Genomic DNA, 21,480 nt, shown 5'->3' with positions numbered 1-21,480 from the left:
TTGTTTTACCACTAATTGTTGGGGTGGTCAAAATGAACGACTATGAATCTAATAATGATGACGTATGTGAAGAAATGATGAAAATATAATCTGATTCCTCGCTTTTGTGGGATGAACTCTTGTTTCCTGGCTCTGTCTCAAAATCCGATCGCAGCCCCCCATACTGCGCCAGAATGTCGTCAAAATCCACTCCACCGAAAATATACCTGCCATGACGGCGGCACCGCACGGTGAATACACCGACAACGCAATGCAGGGTAGTAGAGAAGTGCAAATGAAAACAAAACTCACTGGCGGCGAATATTTGACAGTCCATTAATTAGCTTGCAAACGGTCGCTCTAATCGCAGTGATGTGAAATGTTTTGAAAATGTCATTCGAGCCCCTCCCTCGACTTTGGCGAGCATCATTAAAGGGACTTATCACAAATTGTTAGTACAATGCCAGAGGCCTCCAAAGCACCCGCTCTAATTAAGAATAGCGAAACAATTTCAACATTAAATTATCATCCGTCAGTGGTCTGCGTGTGTTTGGTTCCAGACGATTGGAGCAGAACGCCATCAAGGTGATCCCAGCCGGGGCCTTTTCCTCTTATAAGAAACTGCGAAGAATGTGAGTAGAAGAGATGCTGTAAAAATCACACTGATCACTATTAAATTCATATAGCATTGCGCTCTTTTGCATTTTTTATTTCAATGATATTTTGACTGTTTTGCTTTCTACAGAGATTTGAGTAACAATCAGATTTCAGAGTTGGCTCCCGATGCCTTCCAAGGTCTGCGATCCCTCAACTCCCTGTAAGTGCTCACTTGGGCCCTTCCTTAAGCAAGTGGTGCGCATGTGGTTTGGCCAATCCAGCAGCCTCACAAACATGCACTAATAAATAGAGAAGCAAGTTTTGGATGAGTCACAAGCAATCTGATTGAACCCAGGAACAAATGTTTATATGGCCTGTCTGATAGAGGCGAGTGTGACCTGGAATTGACTTGTAAATATTTGCAGTTCAGGAGGGAAGACTTCTGCTCTTCGTGTCGGCGTGTCAAGTAAATGTGATCGAAGCGGACATTTGATCGCTAATCTTTTGAAAAGTACGACCTCATCCTTGGCCCAACAGTCAGGTTCGCGTGTCAAGCCGCTCCGAAGCAGACGAGAGGGTGGGAGGCAATGCGGGGGTTATTGTGTAAAGGAGTTCTATTAAGATCTGGTCTCTCCAGAATCAATAATTCAGAAATGCTGAATTGCTGAATGGAGGCTTCTGCCACCTCATTCCACTTTCACCACCCAGCCAATGAAGGGGACACCCACCTACGTGCTGACATATCACTTACAGTACGACTCTTACATTAAGCTGCAGTACATGCGTGTTTTATCGATTTAAATGAGCCATCGATTGTGTCGGTGTATTTGGATGAAGCGTTTCCCAGCCTCGGGTTTCCCAGGGGTTGCCACTCAGCACAATGAAATAAAAGACAATTGGAAACATATGTCAGCGTTGCAATGAGCAATAACTGCATTTGTGCACGGACGAATTTTGTTGAGCGAAAAGTTTGACTTCATGACCTATGTGTGAAATAAGCATAAAGGGCCTTTTTTTTTTTTGTTCCGATAACAGAGTACATTCCTCACGGCGTGATGGTCGTCAGATTTATGGAGGCTTTTGTTTCACCACTCAGTGTTCTTTATGACTTAAATATGTTGACGTGAATGGAATGGTTGGCACGTTGTCAGCGCTTAAAATCCTTGAAATGGAAAGAAGGGTCAACCTTTCTGTATCAAGGGCCTTGTTTTGCCGTTTGTTCTTCCGTGCATGTTTTTGGTTGTGGCACAATACTGTGAAGGCATTTTAACAAAGAGGAGTTTGCAGTTTTCAAACGGCTTGTAATACTTGAATATAAGCTCAAGACACTACATACTCAATAGAATGTATTATTGATTAAAAATTGAAAAAAGTGCTCAACTTACCTGTAGCGGAGAAACATTGAAAATTCCGTCAGAGGGCAGAGGAGGCAAGTCTGCATGAGGCTGCTGGGTGGGCTTGCAAGGCTGTGTGTTTGCATGTGTCCAGCGAATGCGTGGAAACATTAACTGAAGAAATTGAAAAAAACTTAAATTGAAATTGCAATATCTGTCAGAAAAATCGCAATCAAATTTTTTCCTAAATTTTTTCAGCCCGACCGCTAACTCCTCCTGTCGGGACCAAGTAATAAGGACAATACATCAAGCTATTATTTTTAATAACATGGAAAATATGATGAATTCAGAGCCTTTTTTTAATTTTTAGACTTTAAGTTTTATTTTTTTTAAATGATCATTTAACAAGAATAGGGTCATAACATTTCACGTTTTGCCACATGAACTCCATCACACTTTTAGTAATAGATGGATGTGAATGGAAAACATGACATATTACTAAAAATATCATAAACAACAATGTCTGATATGCGACTAAGGAATGTGTGTAAGTTAATTTCCCAGAACTAAACAGAATGTTCTGGACAAGATCATATCTCTTGTTATGATTTCTTTTGGATGTGGAAAGACTAACACATACTCATGACATTAAGTACTGTATAAGCAACGAATGAAAAACATTTATGAGAAACATCAAGTGATTGTTTAGTATTTTGTACTAATTTAATGCCTAACAATTGGCACAAAGAGGCTGTAGATGCTGATCTTGACAGATGAATTGCCAAATCTATGCGGAAATTAACTTGCTCGCATTAGTAGCCGAATAGACACACGTTTGTGTGTGTGTGCGTGTATTCCCAAGAATTTTCCCAAATAAACACGCGCACACACACACACTGTATAAACATATTCTCGTTTATTTTTGTCTTGCTCATTTCTTTTCATTTGTGTCTCTTTTTATCCATTGTAGATATAATATTCTCATTAAAGATATGAATGATATTTTTTTTAACATGTGTTTTTTTTCTTCTCTATAGCGTTCTGTATGGCAATAAAATAACAGAGATCTCCAAAGGGCTGTTTGAAGGGCTGTTTTCTCTGCAGCTATTGTGAGTCGACGCACATTTTTATTTGCATTCACTCTACAATTGCTAAGTGGTTGTTGAAAAGTGGTCATTGTGTTGAAACATCATCACAGCTAACCTCGGGAAACATTCATGGGAGGATAATCGCAGGAAAAGCAATCAGTGTCGTCGTTCACCAACTTTCAATGCACCTTTCCTGTCTTTCAGGTTACTCAATGCAAATAAGATAGCGTGTCTGCGTGTGGATGCCTTTCAGGACCTCCACAATCTCAACCTTCTGTCACTATATGACAACAAGCTCCAGACCATCGCCAAGGGAACCTTTTCATCACTGAGGGCCATTCAGACGCTGTATGTAAACAAACTTTTACCGCTGAGCGACTTGTAATTATCTAAAGCAGTCATTTTTTCGAGTACATCTTCAGGCAATGTCATCGAGCACAGACCTGCTATTAAAACGTACGAGTGTGCAATGCAACAAATGATGATCCGGCCAAGATGATCTTCCTGACAGCTCCCATGTGTCGTGTGTTTATGCTTATGTGTGCGTGGGTGTGTGTGTGTGTGCCACAGACATTTAGCCCAAAACCCCTTCATCTGTGACTGCCACCTGAAGTGGCTGGCCGACTACTTACAGGACAATCCCATCGAGACGAGCGGCGCCCGTTGCACCAGCCCTCGGCGGCTCGCCAACAAACGAATTGGACAAATCAAGAGCAAGAAGTTCCGTTGCTCAGGTATGAATGAACACACAATGTGACAGACCTCCAGGGTTCTTTGTTCTTCCTCTGACTGAACATTCACCCATGCACACACGGGGACTCATGATATCCGAACTGACAAGCTCCCGTCTTGCTCTTGCTCTCATACTGTGTCTTCCTGCTTGGTGTTTTCCCCGAGACTTTGTTTTCTCTCAGTATACACACACACAAAGAGAACCAAAGAGTACTTTCTTGAAATCCGCTATTTGATTTGTTGCGTTGTTTCCTTCACTTTTACTCTCTCTTTTGTTTCCCTGCAATAGCTAGAGAACAATATTTCATCCCAGGTATTGTACATCATGCATGTGTGTACCCGTGAGAGTGGCGTGTGTGCGTCTGTACATCACCGAAAAACAATATCCAGTCACGCTTTGGAGTGCCGTGCTTTCACTGACACCTTTCAAATTCTTCACACAACACTGCCAATTTTCACACAACGGGCTAACTTGTGCTAAGTCCACATGCACACAGAAACGGCGTATCCACCCCTCTCTTGGTTCAAAAGACGCATCCCGTCCATTCATTGTCCTTGTCAACTTGTAATTTATAGCAGTTAACTGCTAATTATGTGGTGAGAAGCCTGAAAAAGCGACATAGGCGTTACTGTTCCTCAATATAGTGACGGAAATAACGTGCGCTTATACTAAACGGTGTTTGAATATGTTCAAATCATGAATTGTTGTGAGATGATGCCAACTTGTACACATATATACATATATATGCCAAACACCCCAGGAACATTAAGATTTATTCAGAGATGGCTTTATATGCCGCTGAGTGTATTTTCAGTTTTAGAATGTGTTGCAATTTATAGCTAGGAAGTTTTAGAAAATTGCAAATGCACCTGTTGCCAAACATAACCCATAATTTAACATAAATTACAATATTAATGTATTATTATAATTATTATTATTATTATTATTATTATTATTATTAGTGTTATTATCATTAAAATCTGATATGCTAGAGAAAAAAAGAACAAGGGCAGACTCAGAACCAGTGCAAAAAATAATCAAGAGTGAGAGTTTACTTGCATCACCGATTTAAAAAAAAAAAAAAGAAAAATTTATTTAATATGTGGCCCTGGAGAGGGAGTGCTGGCCCCTGATTGGCCCATTTACATTTTTGTTGGAATTTTGACATTCACCTATTCCAATTCCAACATTATTCTTAAGTCAGACTTTATTCTCATAATATTAATACTTCATCCTTGTAACATCTCCTGGAGCCAGTGCCCCTTCAAGAATTTCAAGTTTCCCGAACAGGTGGTGCGGTCGACCTTTTTTCCGAAAGTCTTAACCCTCGCATCAATTTTTTTTCAAAATCATCATTTTTATTGCCCCGAAACAATTTCTGTGTGGAAGAAAGGTCACAACGCATATGTGCATTATTTCTAAATGCCTGTGGTCATGTGATCATGGCCTTACACTTGAATGCATCACGTACTGCATTAATCCCACTCACTGCACCCATTCTAATGACACGAGTGACAATTTAATTTGCAAGCTTTGCACGTCAGACTTTGCGCACATGCACGTGAACCTGTGGAGCAATACGACAAACTTTATTAACCAGCAGCCCACATCGTAGGCACAAATTGTGTGTCGGCCAGCAGCTTTGCCTGTTTTGTCCACTGCGCAACATCAAAAGGTCACACGCTTGCCATGCACAGATGGGTACTGGGAAATATGCAAATCTCACATCAGTTGTAAGGATGCTGCTGGCGGTCATTACTGCAGCAGCACACCGAGCGCAGTGTGTGTGCCTGCGTGTGTGTGTGTGTGTTTGATAGGGCGTGTGCGCGCGTGTGGCGTGATTGTGTGTTCACTGCAGTCATTACTGTAACTCTGAAGCTCACCGGGGGAGAGAGATTTTAAAGCCCAGATACCACATGCAGAGAAATGATGAATATTTTAAGAGCTTGTTTAAAAGCTGACTAAACATTCAGGCAGATCATTCTGATTACAATCCTTACATGCGGCACAATAGATTCTGTTGCTTGTTAACGGCTTCAATAATTGAAAGTGGACGTCGTCATTGACTCGTTGGAGATTATTTGGATGGAAGTGCGAGTGGAGTACATCCACACAATCTGAGACGATCCGATACAAGAGTTGTATTTAAAAGAAAATATTTTTTTATTATTTTTAAAATCACTACGGTAATTTACTGTTTGAATTGAAACACAGCTGTTATTTGAATATGATGATTGTGGTTGTAGAGGAAGCAAATACGTGTTGGATACAAGTGTCATGTTTTGCCAACACACTCACAAATCCCCCATGAATTGCCTGAAACAAGAAAAAAAAAGACTCAATGAATGACTGACTGAAAGAAAAAAAAACACACAGTGGCCAAACTTTCATTTCTCCACTTCTTCTCAGTTTTCTGCCTCCTGTGTGAATAAATAAGTAAACTCCCTTCTTCTCTCCCCTGTCCTGCCTCTCTCACACACTCAGGAGTACACCATGTCGGCTGTAAGTAACACGCACACACAAAATAGACGCCATTTTGCGTCAAAGCGCATCTTATCCTCTCTCCTTTGACCTGACCCCTGTGCCTCCCCGTGTCCGTTTCTAAACAACAACAAGGTGACAGTGGTCCCAACACATAATGGTTTATCTATTTCTGTGTGTGTGCGTGTGTGTTTGTGTGTTCCTGGAAGACTGAGCTTCTCTTGGTTTCAATGGTGCTGTAACTCTCCTCCCGCTCGTGCAATTACTTTTACTTCCTGTTTCTTGTGTCTGTGAATCCGGACGTCTTCCTGCATTGCAGAGTCTTCCCTCCCACACCTGCTTCTGATTGATCCTTCCTGGTTTCGACTTCCTCCCTCCATCCCTCCCTCTCCTCTTCTTTCTTTCGTTCCATTCACTTGAAGGTGGCCTTCTGCTCCTCATTCCTCAGTTTTTTTGTCACTTTTCCACTCCTTTCCAACAACATCCTTCAACTCCTTTCCGTTTGCATTTGGACCAAACTGACTGGCATCTCCTCCCATCGCTCTCTCTTTTTATAAGACGATTCTCACAAGTTTGCTCTCAAAACAAAAGTGATTTTTTTTTCTGTGCTGCCATGATGTATTTTCATCCTAAAATTGCATTAAAAATAAGAAATCGAGCTTTACGCTTTTAAAAGGCCGGTTACACACCAATTTCCAGAGTCCGTAGTTCAGTTTAATCTATATAACAGCATGCTTTTTGGCTGCTGATGTGAATACATACGTACTTACGTCATAATTTGCCCACCACAGTATTAGAGGCATATTTTTCATGAAGACTCTATTTTCTGTTATTCGGAAGCATGACACCAGTTGCGAACAAAGTATCTCACTGTTCAATCATCCACTCTCAAGGGCAGTAAAAATTGGCCTTGTGACACAAATTTCCATGCAGATTTTATTTTATTTTATTTATTTATTCTATTTATTTTTTTTTTGCAAACTTTGTGGGAAACGACTCTTCCTTTCCTCTGCCCCATTCTCGCTCGCTGCCACTACCCCCCTCCCCATCCCCGTGTTCCGGCGGAGGAGCAGTCAGTCAGCAGGTTGTTCCTTTGTGCTTGATCTAACCATGTGGCTGCCAGGTTCCTAAAAGTGGAACATGGTTCTGTCAAGCACCATGGAACGGCCCTGCCCATCCCTACAGCATGGCCAAGATGCAAGACACAGCAGTCTGTCTCCCACAACTGTATGTGTGTGTGTGTGTGTGTTTCCTGTATGACACGAGCGCCAACGTGTGCCAGCATTTTGAATGTAGCTTCTGATTTTGATTTTGTTTGTATGCACATTTTGATGACTTTTGAGGTGATTACCGGCAAACGCTGGGGTTGGACTCTTGCATGCTCGTCATGCTGGCAGCTCAGTGACGCTGCGCTCGTGATTGTAACCAGGTACGGAGGATTACCGCAGCAAGCTGGGAGGGGACTGCTTCGCCGACCTGGCCTGCCCTGAGAAGTGCCGCTGCGAGGGCACCGCAGTGGACTGCTCCAACCAAAAACTCACCAAAATACCAGACCACATCCCTCAATACACTGCCGAACTGTGAGTCACTTACTGCAATTGACGACCAAGTGCATCCATCACCGTGTGGCTTTACGAAGAGCCTTCATCTCCTTCTCCTTCTTCTCTGTGGTTCTCCTCTAAACATATTCTATCTCTGTCTTTCTCCCCTCAGGCGTCTAAACAACAATGAATTTACTGTCCTTGAGGCGACTGGGATCTTCAAAAAGTTACCCCAACTGAGGAAGATGTGAGTCAGACGTAGTGAGCCCTAACCGGAGCATAGTCGCTAAACAAAAGTCACGTTCAGGTCATGAAGGGAAAACAGTCGTCTTTACAGAGGGTTTCTTCTTCATCTTTCTTTCATGTTAGCTGAATTCCCCTGTTTGCACCCTCAAATGCCTCACATTTTGTTTTATGTTTTCTTTGCTCTTCTTCCTCCTGCTCAAGTAACCTGAGTAATAACCGCATCACTGACATAGAGGAGGGCACTTTCGAAGGAGCTTCAGGGGTCAATGAGCTGATTTTGACCTCCAACAGATTGGAAAATGTACATCACCGCATGTTGAAGGGACTCGGTGGCCTGCGCACACTGTGAGTATACACACACACACACACACACACATTGGTTGCATTTGCAAATACACCATCTGGATGGAAATTCTGACGCACAACTCTTAATCAATTAATCAATTATGAAAGGACAGACTCCTAGTTCCAAACTGAAGCTTGACGATTTGGTGGAAGCGGGTCTAAGTTGTGGCGCAAGTGGTTTAACACGATGTTGGTGGATTTGATCGAGAGTCATTTGAAATGTATTCATTCTGGTAGTCTAACAGAAGTAAGAAGGTCAAACAGCTGTTTGGGGATTTTAATTTAATTTATTTATGACACTTAGTATGCTTTTTTTTTTGTCTTGTCCACAAATACTAAGTATATTCAAATAAAACTCAAACTAACACTGAAACTAAAAAAAATAAAATGAAACCTAATAAACCCGATCTAAAGACTAATTCAGACTATAGTAATGAAGTATAATGTACGATAATGAAAAATCCAAAATTATTGTAACCATTGAATGGATCAACTTGAAAATGTAATCAAAAAACTTCAGAGAAGAGTAGAGGAGATTTTCATCTATTTTTTGTAATTTCTTAAAGTCCCAGTACAGTTTGTTGATATTGTGTACCGTATCCAGTCAAAATATTCAATTGTGGCAATGTTTGAACAGCCATTTTAACTTTGTGTGTTGGGGTGTGTGTGTGTGTGTGTCTGTGTGTGAGTAGCATGCTACGGAGTAACCGCATCAGCTGCGTGAGCAACAGTAGCTTTGTGGGCCTGAGCTCCGTGCGTCTGCTGTCGCTCTACGACAACCAGATCACCTCCATGAACCCGGGAGCGTTCGACACGCTGCACTCTCTTTCTACTCTGTGAGTACAAACAGAACAAATAAAAAATAAACGAATCCAAATAATACTTGACTGGACCCCTTCTGATCTCTAGCAACCTTCTGGCCAATCCGTTCAACTGTAACTGTCATCTGGCTTGGCTCGGTGATTGGCTGAGGAGGAAACGCATCGTCACGGGCAACCCTCGCTGCCAGAGTCCTTATTTCCTGAAAGAGATTCCCATCCAGGATGTGGCTGTTCAAGACTTTGCTTGTGAAGAAGGTAAGACGGAGCGAGAATTGATCTGCATCTCTGGAGGATATTCTTTGTTAGCTTCTTTCTGTTTTCCATCACAGTGGTACCCAGAGTTGGGAAGATGAATTTGGAAATGGAATTGGTTACCCTGTTGAAAATGTATTAGTAGTCTTTCTAATTCAATTACTTTCTCAAAAAAAAGCAACTAATTTGATCAATGTTTTTTATCTGTTTGGTATAATTGTTAACACGTTTCACATTATAAGCCTTGATAGTGATAAAATCCTAAAGAAATACGAGAATATTGTTGAGAGGCTGAAATTCCATTTGGACAATCTTAAACAAGGTCTCTGAACGATTAATCAATGATCAAAATAATTATCAATTAATTTGATAATGGATTAGTTATTAACTAATCCAATGTTCATTGCACCTCTACTATAGTATGAACAGTAATTAGTAATTAACCAATTTTTGTTTTACCACTCATAGTGCTAATGCTATTTTTTGTGATTAAAAATAGCCTTTATGAAAGCATTTTTTTTAATTATTATTATAAATGTAGATTGGATAAAACTGAATTAAAAAAATGATAATAATACCCTTCGGACATTGTTAATTCTAACTAAACCATATTAACGAGTAGTAACGGGAAAACTGGATTTGTAATCGTCTCTTTTGTCATTGCATACATTCCAAATACGAGATTATCAGTTTAAACATAAATTTCAGCGGTAGGTGTGTGTGTGTGTGTGCAAGCGTTCAATAAAGCCACCTTCCTTCCTCTGGTCTCCCTGATCGGCTCCATCAGGTAATGATGACAACAGCTGCTCTCCGGTGCTGAGGTGCCCAGCGGAGTGCTCATGCCTGGACACGGTTGTGCGCTGCAGCAACAAGGGCCTCAGCACTCTGCCCAAAGGCCTGCCCAAAGAAACCACGGAGCTGTGAGTGACTTCATGTTCAGTCAATCTATATTGCAGCCGTTGCAACAGGCCCATTTCTCATCAGCCAACCTGATAACGTTTCATGAGCGCAGTGCTGATTCAGTTTGGATCTTGCCGCTACTTTATTAGTTGCGTCCAAAACCCCAAACCTTTTAACTGCACTTCAAACGTGATAACCACGAGTGCAAAAATTAGGCAGAAAAAGTAAGACCTTTCATCATGCCATTTCGCATTATTAACATAAGGGATTAATATTATGAGTTGATAAGAGCAGAGCAGGAGTTCTGCTTGATGTATGTGTGTGTGTGAAAGCAATTCAGAGAGACGATTCCTGAACTCTAACAGGATGCCTGTGGGAATATTAAACTCCGGTGTTTATCATGGCTCGCGCTGAAATGACTGCACACTCTGCTGGAGATGAGGAATTTCCCACATGATTAAATAACGTTTTTCTTCCTTCTCATTTGCTCTCTCTCTCTCTCTCTCGTTTTTCTCTCTATCCGCCTGTCAGGTATCTGGATGGGAACCACTTCACTCAGGTTCCCGTGGAACTCTCCGATTACAAACACTTGACACTCATGTAAGTGTCCGTGCTCACATTCCGCATTTACATGGAGCGATATAATACTCACATTTATAATATAGAGTGTACTTGGGCCTTGTGGTCTTGCACTCTGCCAAAACTAACCCAATGGTATTTTGTCAGATCTGTGCTGTATCACTCGGAATGCGTGAACAACGGAGTGAATAAGAGCATTATGTTTCGCATAAGGATTGTGCATTTGCTGAGGCATGTGTTGACAGAACGGCATGTGTGTGTGTGTGTGTTTATGTTCTTGTTATTGTTTCCTTTTCAGTGATTTGAGTAACAACCAGATCAGCACCTTGTCCAACCACAGCCTCAGTAATATGTCCGAGCTGCTTACCCTGTGAGTCTGGCTTTACACCAGTCCCTTTGCTCTGTGTGTGTTAGCGCGTGTGCGAGTGTGTTTTGGAGTGGTTTCCGAATTTATACACCGTCTTCTGCTAAATCTATAATTTAGTAAAGAAAAAACAACAATCAAGCTCCATGCAAATTGATAACCATGTCAAGCAGAGGATGGGGTGTGTTTGTGTGTGTGTGTGTGTGTTTGTGATGCATTCATATTTGCATCCGTCCAAAGAGAGCATAATAACTATTGCTGCAAATCACAACAAAAAACAAAGTATCTCGTCACAAGTCTGCGCCCGTGTCTCCATGTCGACATGTTTTAATTTGTGTCCTAAGAATCCTGAGCTACAACCGTCTGCGGTGCATCCCAGTGAGGGCCTTTGATGGACTGAAGTCTCTGCGTTTGCTGTGAGTATCATCAAAGTTGAGCTGGACTGCAGAAGCCGAGCCAGATTTTTCTCACTAAACTCTCTTTCTCAGGTCCCTCCATGGAAACGATATATCGCTCATACCAGAAGGAGCCTTCAAAGATCTCTCATCACTTTCACACTTGTGAGCAACACACACACACACACACTCTCCACTTTTTGGGGTATACCATTAAAGCTAATGAGATCCAATACAAGAGCTCTGGCAAAAATTATGCACTCTAAAAACAGAAATGAACACAATTTTGGGTCAGAAATCCAACTGAAATCCAAAATACTGAAATCCAATCAGTGGATTGGATTTCAGTGTTTTAAGAGTTTGCCTTTACAAAAGCAGCAAAAATGTAACAATATTTGCATGATTGTAGTTAGAATAAAACTGCATTGCGTCACACTGAGAGTTGTTTCTGTTGCACCACTAATGTAGATCTATATGGGAACTCGGTCCGCCATTATCGTATTTTCCAATTTGATGACGTGTTTTTATGTTTTCTGATCCCACACAATTTGAGTTTATAAAGGTGTTACAACCACAACGAAAACAATAGTAAAACTGTGATGGGGGGAAAAAAAAAAACATTGTGAGAAAAAATACATAATATTACAAGAAAAGGGTCATAACATTGCAAAAATAAAAGTGAGTGAATGCCTACATTCCCACTGGAATGTAAACACAACCGTGAGACCTTGCAGTCTGTCTTCAGTGACCTGTCAATGGAATATGTATACGAAAATATTTGTCCAAATTGCTCATTATTCTGTATTTCAACAATAAATTAAGACTGTATCAACATCTACAGTGTAATGATATGAAATATAACTTCATTTGGATCTTGTAGAAGTCACAGACCTCAAAAGATGATGCAGGTGTAGCTTCAAAACTGTGTCTTCCCCTGCAGTTAAAAACTCCCGACTTCTCAGAAAAAAAAGAAAGGCCCACATCCATTCTCACAAACCTGTTGAGCTCATTTTGATTTGCAACCCTTCTTCTCTCCTAACTTATATTCCAAATATTTGTCAAAGTGCTGCGGCTCTCTCTCTCTCTCTGTCTGTCAAAATAATGCTATAAAATCAAAAAGTTTGAACCGTTAAAACAAAACACTTGAATATGACCCGGCATTGAGTGTGCGCGTTTGTGGCAGGGCTCTGGGCGCAAACCCTCTGCACTGTGACTGCCACATGCAGTGGTTGTCCGACTGGGTGAAGAGCGGCTACAAGGAGCCCGGCATCGCCCGCTGTGCAGGACCTGGCGACATGACCGACAAACTGCTGCTCACTACGCCTTCCAAGAAGTTCACCTGTACAGGTACGCATGCGTAATGTGTGCTGCTTTACTCTACTTATTTGGCAGAACACAATCAATTCTAGGATGGAACCGCTGATTATTTTGGATTTTGAAACTATTTTTCTAGTGGGAAATAAAAGAAATAGAAATAATGTACTCGAGAGCCCACCTGTCGCCATCATAAAAAGGCAACAGGAAATGTTGTCAATTAAAATAAGTTAAACCCATTCGTAAAACATAAAAACAATGAAATATTATCTAGGCATATTGAGAAATTAAAGCACAGATGCACGTCACCATGTCACTTTTATTTTTGTTTACTGTCACACAAGTGTAAAAAGTTCACACCATTCATGGTAAAAAGGATTAAAGCACTCTAACAAAATGTATTAACAATATGTAGTGTAAAGCTCGAGAGATACCGCTTAAATGTGAAGCCCCGTTATGTAACAGCGTTTATTTATTTTTTCTTCTCACTTTCTTCTTCTCGTAAAAGAGCGTTGTTGATCTTGGTCCATCTTTTGTGAACCAAAGAAGCCGCAAAAATCCTTAATGCACGATGTACACTGAGGTTTTACCATATTCTGATGTCATGCATGACCATGTTCGGAATTTAGAGGTATTTTTACGACTAGCATATTTTTCCTGGAATTAATGCTTAAATTCTGGATGGTACGATCTTGGGGCCATTCTGCTTTCTAGTTTCCACTATACTCGTCTAGACTATCTTCGCAATGAGCGCGATTGAGGACTCCAAGAGGAGATAACAAGCCGACGATTACAATTGAGTTTTGCCGAGAAAACACATTTGATGAGAGTTTTTAATTGTCTGGTGGTGTCTGAAGTTGCCGTACATGAGCTTCAAGTGAACATGGAAATGTTAAGGCATAAATTTACTTGTGAGCGACGTTTTGGTTGAATCTCATCGCTATTGAACTACTACTACTGAATGTGAACTCTGACCTTTTTCTGAATCACTCATGACACTGATCACATCACTGAATCCTATTTTTAACTTAATCTAACTGACGCACTGTAGAAGTCCCGGGGCCTTGTGGTTTTCTGGTGCCAGGTAAAGTAGCCCATCACATATTCCTCCTCAGTCACGCCTCCCCTACTTCCTTGAAATTGACCCGACCTGATTTTCCCTTGTCTTATCCACCTGGACTCCTTCCCCCTTTGGCCCCCCCATGTTTGGACCTTGTGTTTTGTTCTGACTGCTAAAAGCAAAAGACGCTCACTCAGTGCAAGTCAATGTCTGTGCGTGAGTGTGTGTGCGTGTTTGCGTACGCGTGTTTGTGTGTGCGTGTCCGAGCAGTCGGCCTTGCCGTTCTTATCTGAGCTGCTAATTATGCAAACTGACGATCTGCGTGGTGTTCGCTCCATGTGATGTGTTTGCATCAAACAGGCCCAGTAGATATCAGCATTCAGGCTAAATGCGAGCCCTGCCTGTCCAACCCGTGCAAGAATGACGGCACGTGCTTCAATGACCCGGTGCACTACTACCGCTGCACGTGTCCTTATGGATTTAAGGTACACACACCGTCTTGAGCATCTCATGCGTATACTGACGCATTAACATGTTTGTGAGGATTTTAATGATTAAAATCTGTTTTTGTTTTGTTTTGTTTTTTTTTTTTTTTTTTAATCAAGGGCCCGAACTGTGAGGAGCCCATCCATGCTTGCATCAGTAATCCCTGCCAGAATGGAGGAACTTGTCATTTAAAGGAAGGCGAAGGGAGTAGTTTCTGGTGAGAGGATTTTTTTTTTTCAAAATGCAAAACATTAGTCATCATTAATGCAGCTATTATAAGAAAGACTTTAAATCAAGAGATTATTTCCCAACCCTCAGTATCCCCAAATTTGTATAAAAAAAAAATAAACTAATTCAACTCTCCCAAGGTGATTTGATTTTAATGCAGAGTCCGAATTTAATAATAATAATAATAAGAAGAAGAAGAAGATGAAAAAGAAGAATCTGGTCAGGGTTCCGGGTTCCCTTTTCATGCTTGAGTAAAAAGAAAGGACGATGTGATGTCACAACAAAGATAAATCAATAGATCAGTCATGACTTGACTTTCACTTTTAATTTAGTTTCTGGTCATGTGCAGATTTGTTGCTTTTATTTTCCTCAGTTTGAAATTACATTCAAATCGGATGCAATTTTTTTTTTTTTTTTGCCCAACGTTCATCACCAAAAAATTGTATGTGTTACAATGCTTTTAAAACACACCTCTTCAAAAGATAAACTTCTATTTATCAATCCAACATGTGATCAATTTGCATGTGATTTTCATTTTAGATTCATCAGTAGTTTAGCACACAGCGGGGAGATTTGGTGATTTACACACACTCCCATTTTAAATCATTGTTGTGATTATTGAGCATTCAGCAGCATGTATGGCCGCTCTCAGGAAGGAATCCACGCTCTCCGAAGCGAGAGAAACCTTCCGCGTAGGCCAGCTTCTCGTCATTGGGATGTTTATTATCAGCAGGCGGGATGCTAATTGTCTTCTCCGTAAGGAAATGAACTGCCTACACGGACAATAAAACTACATGGAGCTCACATCTCTATCGCACCCTTACCTTCAATCCTGATTTTTATAATAAAATATCTGTCTCTTTTTATATGTACTTTCATTTTGGTACAGTAACGTTTGCCTCGATGGTATTGGGAGGCTGTGGGTAGTCGCAGAGAGAGGCTGATGTTGACAACAAAATGAGATATTAATCCAACTATGCCGCATGAGAGCTTTTATTAGGCCCATAATTTACCTCGCAGACTGCGCTCTATATGCGCGCGTGCGTGTGTGTGTGTGTGTGAACAGTACTTAAAGACTCAAAGCACGCTCATGTCAACAGAGTAATGACTATTTTCTGGGAATATGTAGATGATGCTGACAACGCATTGTGTGTTTATTTGCGTGTGTGCGCGTGTTTGCTCCCAGGTGTGTGTGCCCCGAGGGCTTTGAGGGCGACTCTTGTGAGCTTAACATCGACGACTGTGAAGACAACGACTGTGAGAACAACTCGACATGCGTCGACGGAATCAACAACTACACGTGCATGTGCTCACCAGAGTACACAGGTAACACATGGCTAATGGCGTCTTCATGGTCACGTGCACATTCACGTCAGTGCTCTCCTCCATTGTTTCCCAACCTTGATTGAGCCCAGGCACATGTTTTACTCTAGAAAATCTCACAGCACATCACCATTTAAAAATAGATTGAAAAGGGATTTATGTACAGTTATTGTGTATTTATAAAAAAAAAAGAACATAATAATAATAATAATAATAATAATAATAATAATAATAATAATAATAATAATTGACAGGCACCCCATTATAATGGTTTATAGTTGCCTTTGATTAATAGATTAAACTGTAAATATACCACAAACTATGATCCTGAATCAGTTAAATATCCCTTTAAACTAATCGGTCAACATTTAGAAATGAATGGATCGCAGAACAGTTGATTTAGGGAAGAAATGCACTCAAAAAGTTCAAACACACACATGCATTGAAGACTCTGTAACTTCCACTAACAACCCAGGATAAAGGTTGCTCCTCCCCATTCATGTGTGGCTTTGACAGCATTGTGTCTCATTTTTGGACATTTCACAAAGAGTACATAAAACGCAAAGTCAAGTGAAGTCAGCGTCAAATATACATTTCAGGACACATAAAGCCATCGCTGGTTAAAATTTTCTATTGACCAGTGTTACTTTCCGAGTAATGAAGCGAAATTGGATAACTTGCTGCCACACCTGATGATCTCTCAGGGCACATCAGTTGGGAAAAACTGCTCTACTAGTTCTAACACTGCTCTGCTGTGTGTCTGCTTTAGCGTTGTGCTAATCACGTGTGACTGCTAACCTTTGTGGCGGTGTTTTCTCTGTCTCGCTGTCATTTGTCTTTCTCTCATCTCGCTCTGCTTTCCGCCATCCGCCGTCTTTTCTGTGGTTGCAGCTGCTACCAATGAGGTGGAGAGAGGTTAGTTGCTTCTTCTTGCTGTCCCTCTCTCCCTCCTCCTTCCGTCCTTCTATGATTTAACAGTGCTAATTGGAAATTTGGGATTCATTCAGGCATATAATGCTTGTGCACTGTGTTCAAATTGCATGTCTTCAATTTCCAGCTGTTATTAACGCAGCACTTTTGTTTTAAATTTTGCTTCCTGCCGAATGCATACTGTATATTATACGGTATATTATTGCTATCCAAACGACCAGCCTCTAGTGCAATGACTTTGCTAATGCAGTGGAAATTATTAATGGAATGGAATGTGTTTTTACTGCAGTTCCATTATGTCATAAATATGTAATTGCAGAGTTGTAGATAGGTGATGAATTTTGAAGAATGACCATATTAAGGTTGGATAATTGGTCAAAATGGGAAGGTTACAAACAAAAAGGGGAAGTCAACCCCAAAAGATTTATTTACAAGAAACTGTTATATGCAGGCCCACTAATCAAAATATGTCATTCTGATTAATTTTGTGTTTGTGGAATATGAGTTTAGCATTAAAATCCTGGTGTCAGCCATGTCAGTCCTTCAGTTTCTGAAAACAGCTGAGCCGTGATTGGTCGTTACCTCAGCCCTGAGCATCTGTGATGTCATTTTCAAGCGACAGAAGTGACAAAATGGCCGCCCCCTGTTTCGTCACTCATATTCCATAAATGTGAGGTTAAACAGAATGCCATATTTTGACTAGTGAAGGCGCATAGAACATATTATTGCAAAGATTTTTTGGGGGGGTTGACCTCCCCTTTAAGAAATGTCCTTTGAAAATAGCCCACCACAAAGACAAGAAAAAAAGAAACTTGCTTTTTTTATATACATACAGTGTACTTAAAATGCTGTCATAATACTCTCCGCTAAACATAAAAAAAACACTTTAACAACACTTTCAAGCACTAAAAGTTCTAAAGTGGCATAAATATAACACATGACTGCACCTATCACAGACAGATCCCCAAGTGATTTTATAATTATCCCCATTGTGGATGCTGTGCTGTCATGAGCTCGGTTTGATTCCCTCACGATTTCTTTTAATCAATTTAAAATTCTGAGTTTGAGGGTGCGCCTGGGAATATCATAATTTGTCAGGCCTCTACGTTAGCCCTACCCACAAGAGAGTCATCCATCAACCAAAACACACACACACACACAGTCCCGACGCATGTATCTACTGACTTGTCTGAGTTGTTCGAGCTGAAAGTATGTCTGTGTGTTTTTGTGTGTTTGTTCCCAGGAGAGCTGTGTGAAGAGAAATTGGATTTCTGCGCTCCCGAATTGAACCCATGTCAGCACGATTCAAAGTGCATTCTGACCCCTCAGGGATACAAGTGAGTAGTCGAAAGACTCACACAAAAATGCAGTAAATATTTTCTGGGTTTATATGAGAGAAGCTTTAATGCATGTGTACGTGTGTGTCATAGGTGTGAGTGCACCCCAGGTTACATTGGAGAGCACTGCGAGCTGGACTTTAACGACTGTGATGAAAACAAGTGTCAGAATGGCGGTCAGTGCATTGATGCCGTCAACGGATACACCTGTGTCTGTCCAGAGGGCTACAGGTGAGGAACACAAATTCCATCGTGATATTCTCTTGTGCAGCCAGTATCTTTCATAGAAATTGTGTAAACCAGCAGCTGTAATTTTTTTTTTGTTTAATTGATTCGCCATTGATTTGTTAGCAGGGACTAGTTCCTTTTCAAACTATAGGAGGAGAGCTCCCCCTGGTGTTGATTCGACATATCTTTTGTTTGGTCTTGAATCCTAGCTCAGATTCATTTGCTTGTGTCAAAAAGAACTGGTAACAGTAAAGTATTGATTCAACTCCTTAACGAAGTAGAAATTGAAAGGTACAGGTTCTGAAATTTATTTAGGTACTCAAGTAAACATTTATTCTTGCTGGAATTTATACTCATTGTTTACTTTATTAACTTGGCAAAAGGGGGGGGGGGTAAATTAGCTAATGATAACTGAAAAAAAATGCATCTTATCTTTTTGTGTGTGTTTTTTTTTTCAGATTAGATCAGAGACTTTTTTTAAAAGCCAGAAGCTATTGGTTTTTAGGCTGTCACAAGTGACAAGTCATTGACATCAAACAATTCTTCTAAATAGGAAATATCTTGCTTCTATGAATCTGTTGTGTCATTGTTGTTACTGCTACCTGGTTGGGGTTCATCCCTACGGGTGGCTTCTGATTTTGAAAATTTTGATCAAAATCTTGTCTTGAAACCTAATTCACGTTACCTCTCTTTTTTACATCCCTTCTATGCGTCGAACGTTGAAAACACTTTTTTTGACAAAGTGAGGAATAGAATGTACAGAACGATGATTTCAACTGTAGGGAGTAAATGTAAACAGTCGTCACAAAAATAGAGATAAATTTCTGAGAAAATGTACTTAAGTACAGTAATTAAGTATTTGTACTTTGTTATTTTCCATCACTGTAGTTTCTTATTTTATCAATGGTGGGACTGTGTAAGCATATACTTGAAACCGCTTTAAAGGGGAAGTCAACCCCAAAACTTTCTTTAGATTAGAAATCCCTTTATTGTCATTGTACTCAAGTGTGCAACGAGATTATAAGAATATGTTCTATGCAGGCCCACTAGTCAAAACATGGCACTCTTATTAATATTGTATTTGTGGAATATGACTTAATCAATATAATCCACTTGTTTTTAGCCATGTCAGGGGGGCGGCTATTTTGTGATTTCTGTCGACTGAAAATGACATCACACTTGCTCAGGGCTCAGATGTTGACTTCCCCTTTAAGGGTATTGGGCGTGTTTAACACTGGTAGCGATTTAGTTTTCTCAGCACGCACATCATACGTATTTCTATATCTGTGTGTTGCAGTGGGTTATTCTGCGACTTGTCCCCACCGATGGTCCTTCCTCGCACCAGCCCCTGCGACAACCACGACTGCCTCAACGGGGCGCAGTGCGTCGTCATGGGAACCGACCCCCGCTGCCAATGTCTCCAAGGCTACGAGGGGGAGCGCTGCGAGACGCTCGTCAGTGTCAACTTTGTCGACCGCAAGTCTTACCTGCAGCTTCCCTCCAATCTGATCTCACCACAGACCAACATTAGCCTGCAGGTGTGGATGACTTTGGATTGTAATTATCAGCTATCAACTTCTCATGGTTTCTCATAGCTGTCCCGGTGTGTTTTCAGATTGCTACCGATGAGGACAGCGGAGTGTTGTTATATAAGGGTGATAATGATCACATTGCAATGGAACTTTATCGGGGACGCCTTCGGGTCAGCTATGATGCTGGCTCTTACCCTCCGTCTGCCATATACAGGTATGTGGAACGCAAACAAACAAAAGCGCTTTCACTGACAGATTTTACATGACAGATGCTTGCACTGTTTGTCCCTCAGTGTGGAGACGGTGAATGACGGCAGTTTCCATGCAGTGGAATTGGTAGCGTCCGACCAAACTTTGTCTCTGTCCATCGATGGCGGGGCACCGAAATCCATCAATTCCATCAGTAAACAGTCCACACTCAACATCGACTCCCCACTTTACCTTGGAGGTAAGAACAGAACCTGCTGATAATGCTTTGTTCACATATTCATTGAACAATATGTTTATTATTCTGATTGTTGGTTTGTAGGGATGTAAAACTGCACAGAGGCTAAAACTGAGACGACTATTTATGATATTTTGCAGCTCAGATCTCCAACAATGTAAATCAAACTGCTCTCCTGACGCATAGTTGTATTGTGCCAATGCGTTCCAGGTATGCCAGAGCGTGCCACATCATCCGGAGGGCTGTCATCCCTGCAGCACAGTTCAGGTGGACGAAATGGCACCAGTTTCCACGGCTGTCTCCGTAACCTCTACATCAACGGGAAGCTCCAGGACCTTGGAGCGGGGTTGGGGTCGGGAGCTGCAGATGCTAGGGCTGCACAGAGCACCACTCGACAGTGGCTCGGTCAAGGGGTGGAGCCTGGTTGCCAGCCCTGCCAGAGTGGTGCTTGCGTCCAGGGGGACTGCCATCCGACGGGACATCGTGGCTTTACCTGCACCTGCCACCCGGGATGGACTGGACCAGTTTGTGACCAGCAAGTCAACAATCCCTGTGATGGAAATAAGTGAGTGGAACAATTTGGTGAATACTGAAATTTAAGGACCAAAAAACTGTTTTATTTAATTTACATTATCTCATGCGATCGCGGGGGTGGAGTGGGCACTGGTTTAAATTTATATTTTAAAAGAAGTTACACATTTTTTAAATAAAGAAATAATTAAATAAGTAAATAATGTTTTAAAACAATGTCTTGGCTACACAGTGCAAATTTTTAATAAAAAAACATTTTTAGTAAAAATGGGGTAGGGTTAGGGTTATGCGCAAACGTTAGGGTTATGGGTAAGGGGTAAGGGTTTAGGGTTTGAGTTTGAGTTCGGGTTGGGGTTTAGGGTTAGGGTTAGGGGGGTTAGGGTTGGGGTAGGGTTCGGTTTTAGGGGTAGG

At 41.1% G+C, this 21,480-nt stretch overlaps 1 protein-coding gene across 9 annotated transcripts in view; it reads left to right on the top strand.

Annotated features, from left to right (window-relative positions):
* The window catches only part of slit2 (slit homolog 2 (Drosophila)), an 82,603-nt gene that overhangs the window by 57,152 nt on the left and 3,971 nt on the right, over positions 1-21,480 (top strand). For 2 of the 9 annotated variants that reach the window (XM_088301914.1, XM_088301915.1), the window contains 29 exons: positions 540-611; positions 725-796; positions 2,948-3,019; positions 3,203-3,346; positions 3,569-3,732; positions 4,020-4,043; positions 6,216-6,233; positions 7,642-7,792; positions 7,926-8,000; positions 8,201-8,344; positions 9,037-9,180; positions 9,254-9,420; positions 10,205-10,337; positions 10,849-10,917; positions 11,195-11,266; positions 11,605-11,676; positions 11,749-11,820; positions 12,839-13,002; positions 14,021-14,053; positions 14,390-14,514; positions 14,635-14,732; positions 15,930-16,069; positions 16,958-16,981; positions 18,240-18,333; positions 18,427-18,564; positions 19,859-20,099; positions 20,177-20,307; positions 20,387-20,541; positions 20,749-21,103. In XM_088301914.1, the coding sequence (XP_088158040.1) occupies positions 540-611; positions 725-796; positions 2,948-3,019; positions 3,203-3,346; positions 3,569-3,732; positions 4,020-4,043; positions 6,216-6,233; positions 7,642-7,792; positions 7,926-8,000; positions 8,201-8,344; positions 9,037-9,180; positions 9,254-9,420; positions 10,205-10,337; positions 10,849-10,917; positions 11,195-11,266; positions 11,605-11,676; positions 11,749-11,820; positions 12,839-13,002; positions 14,021-14,053; positions 14,390-14,514; positions 14,635-14,732; positions 15,930-16,069; positions 16,958-16,981; positions 18,240-18,333; positions 18,427-18,564; positions 19,859-20,099; positions 20,177-20,307; positions 20,387-20,541; positions 20,749-21,103 (3,363 nt within the window). The remainder of the gene's footprint in view (positions 1-539; positions 612-724; positions 797-2,947; positions 3,020-3,202; positions 3,347-3,568; positions 3,733-4,019; positions 4,044-6,215; positions 6,234-7,641; positions 7,793-7,925; positions 8,001-8,200; positions 8,345-9,036; positions 9,181-9,253; positions 9,421-10,204; positions 10,338-10,848; positions 10,918-11,194; positions 11,267-11,604; positions 11,677-11,748; positions 11,821-12,838; positions 13,003-14,020; positions 14,054-14,389; positions 14,515-14,634; positions 14,733-15,929; positions 16,070-16,957; positions 16,982-18,239; positions 18,334-18,426; positions 18,565-19,858; positions 20,100-20,176; positions 20,308-20,386; positions 20,542-20,748; positions 21,104-21,480) is intronic. The other 7 variants (XM_088301923.1, XM_088301922.1, XM_088301917.1 and 4 more) reach the window with 6 other exon arrangements.

This window comes from Idiotropiscis lumnitzeri, chromosome 8 (assembly GCF_059441095.1).
Source record: "Idiotropiscis lumnitzeri isolate Australia: NSW breed Sydney's pygmy pipehorse chromosome 8, RoL_Ilum_1.0, whole genome shotgun sequence".
Classification (NCBI taxonomy): Eukaryota; Metazoa; Chordata; class Actinopteri; order Syngnathiformes; family Syngnathidae; genus Idiotropiscis; species Idiotropiscis lumnitzeri.
Note: the sequence above shows the minus strand (reverse complement) of the source record. Positions and strands in the feature narration are given on the sequence as shown.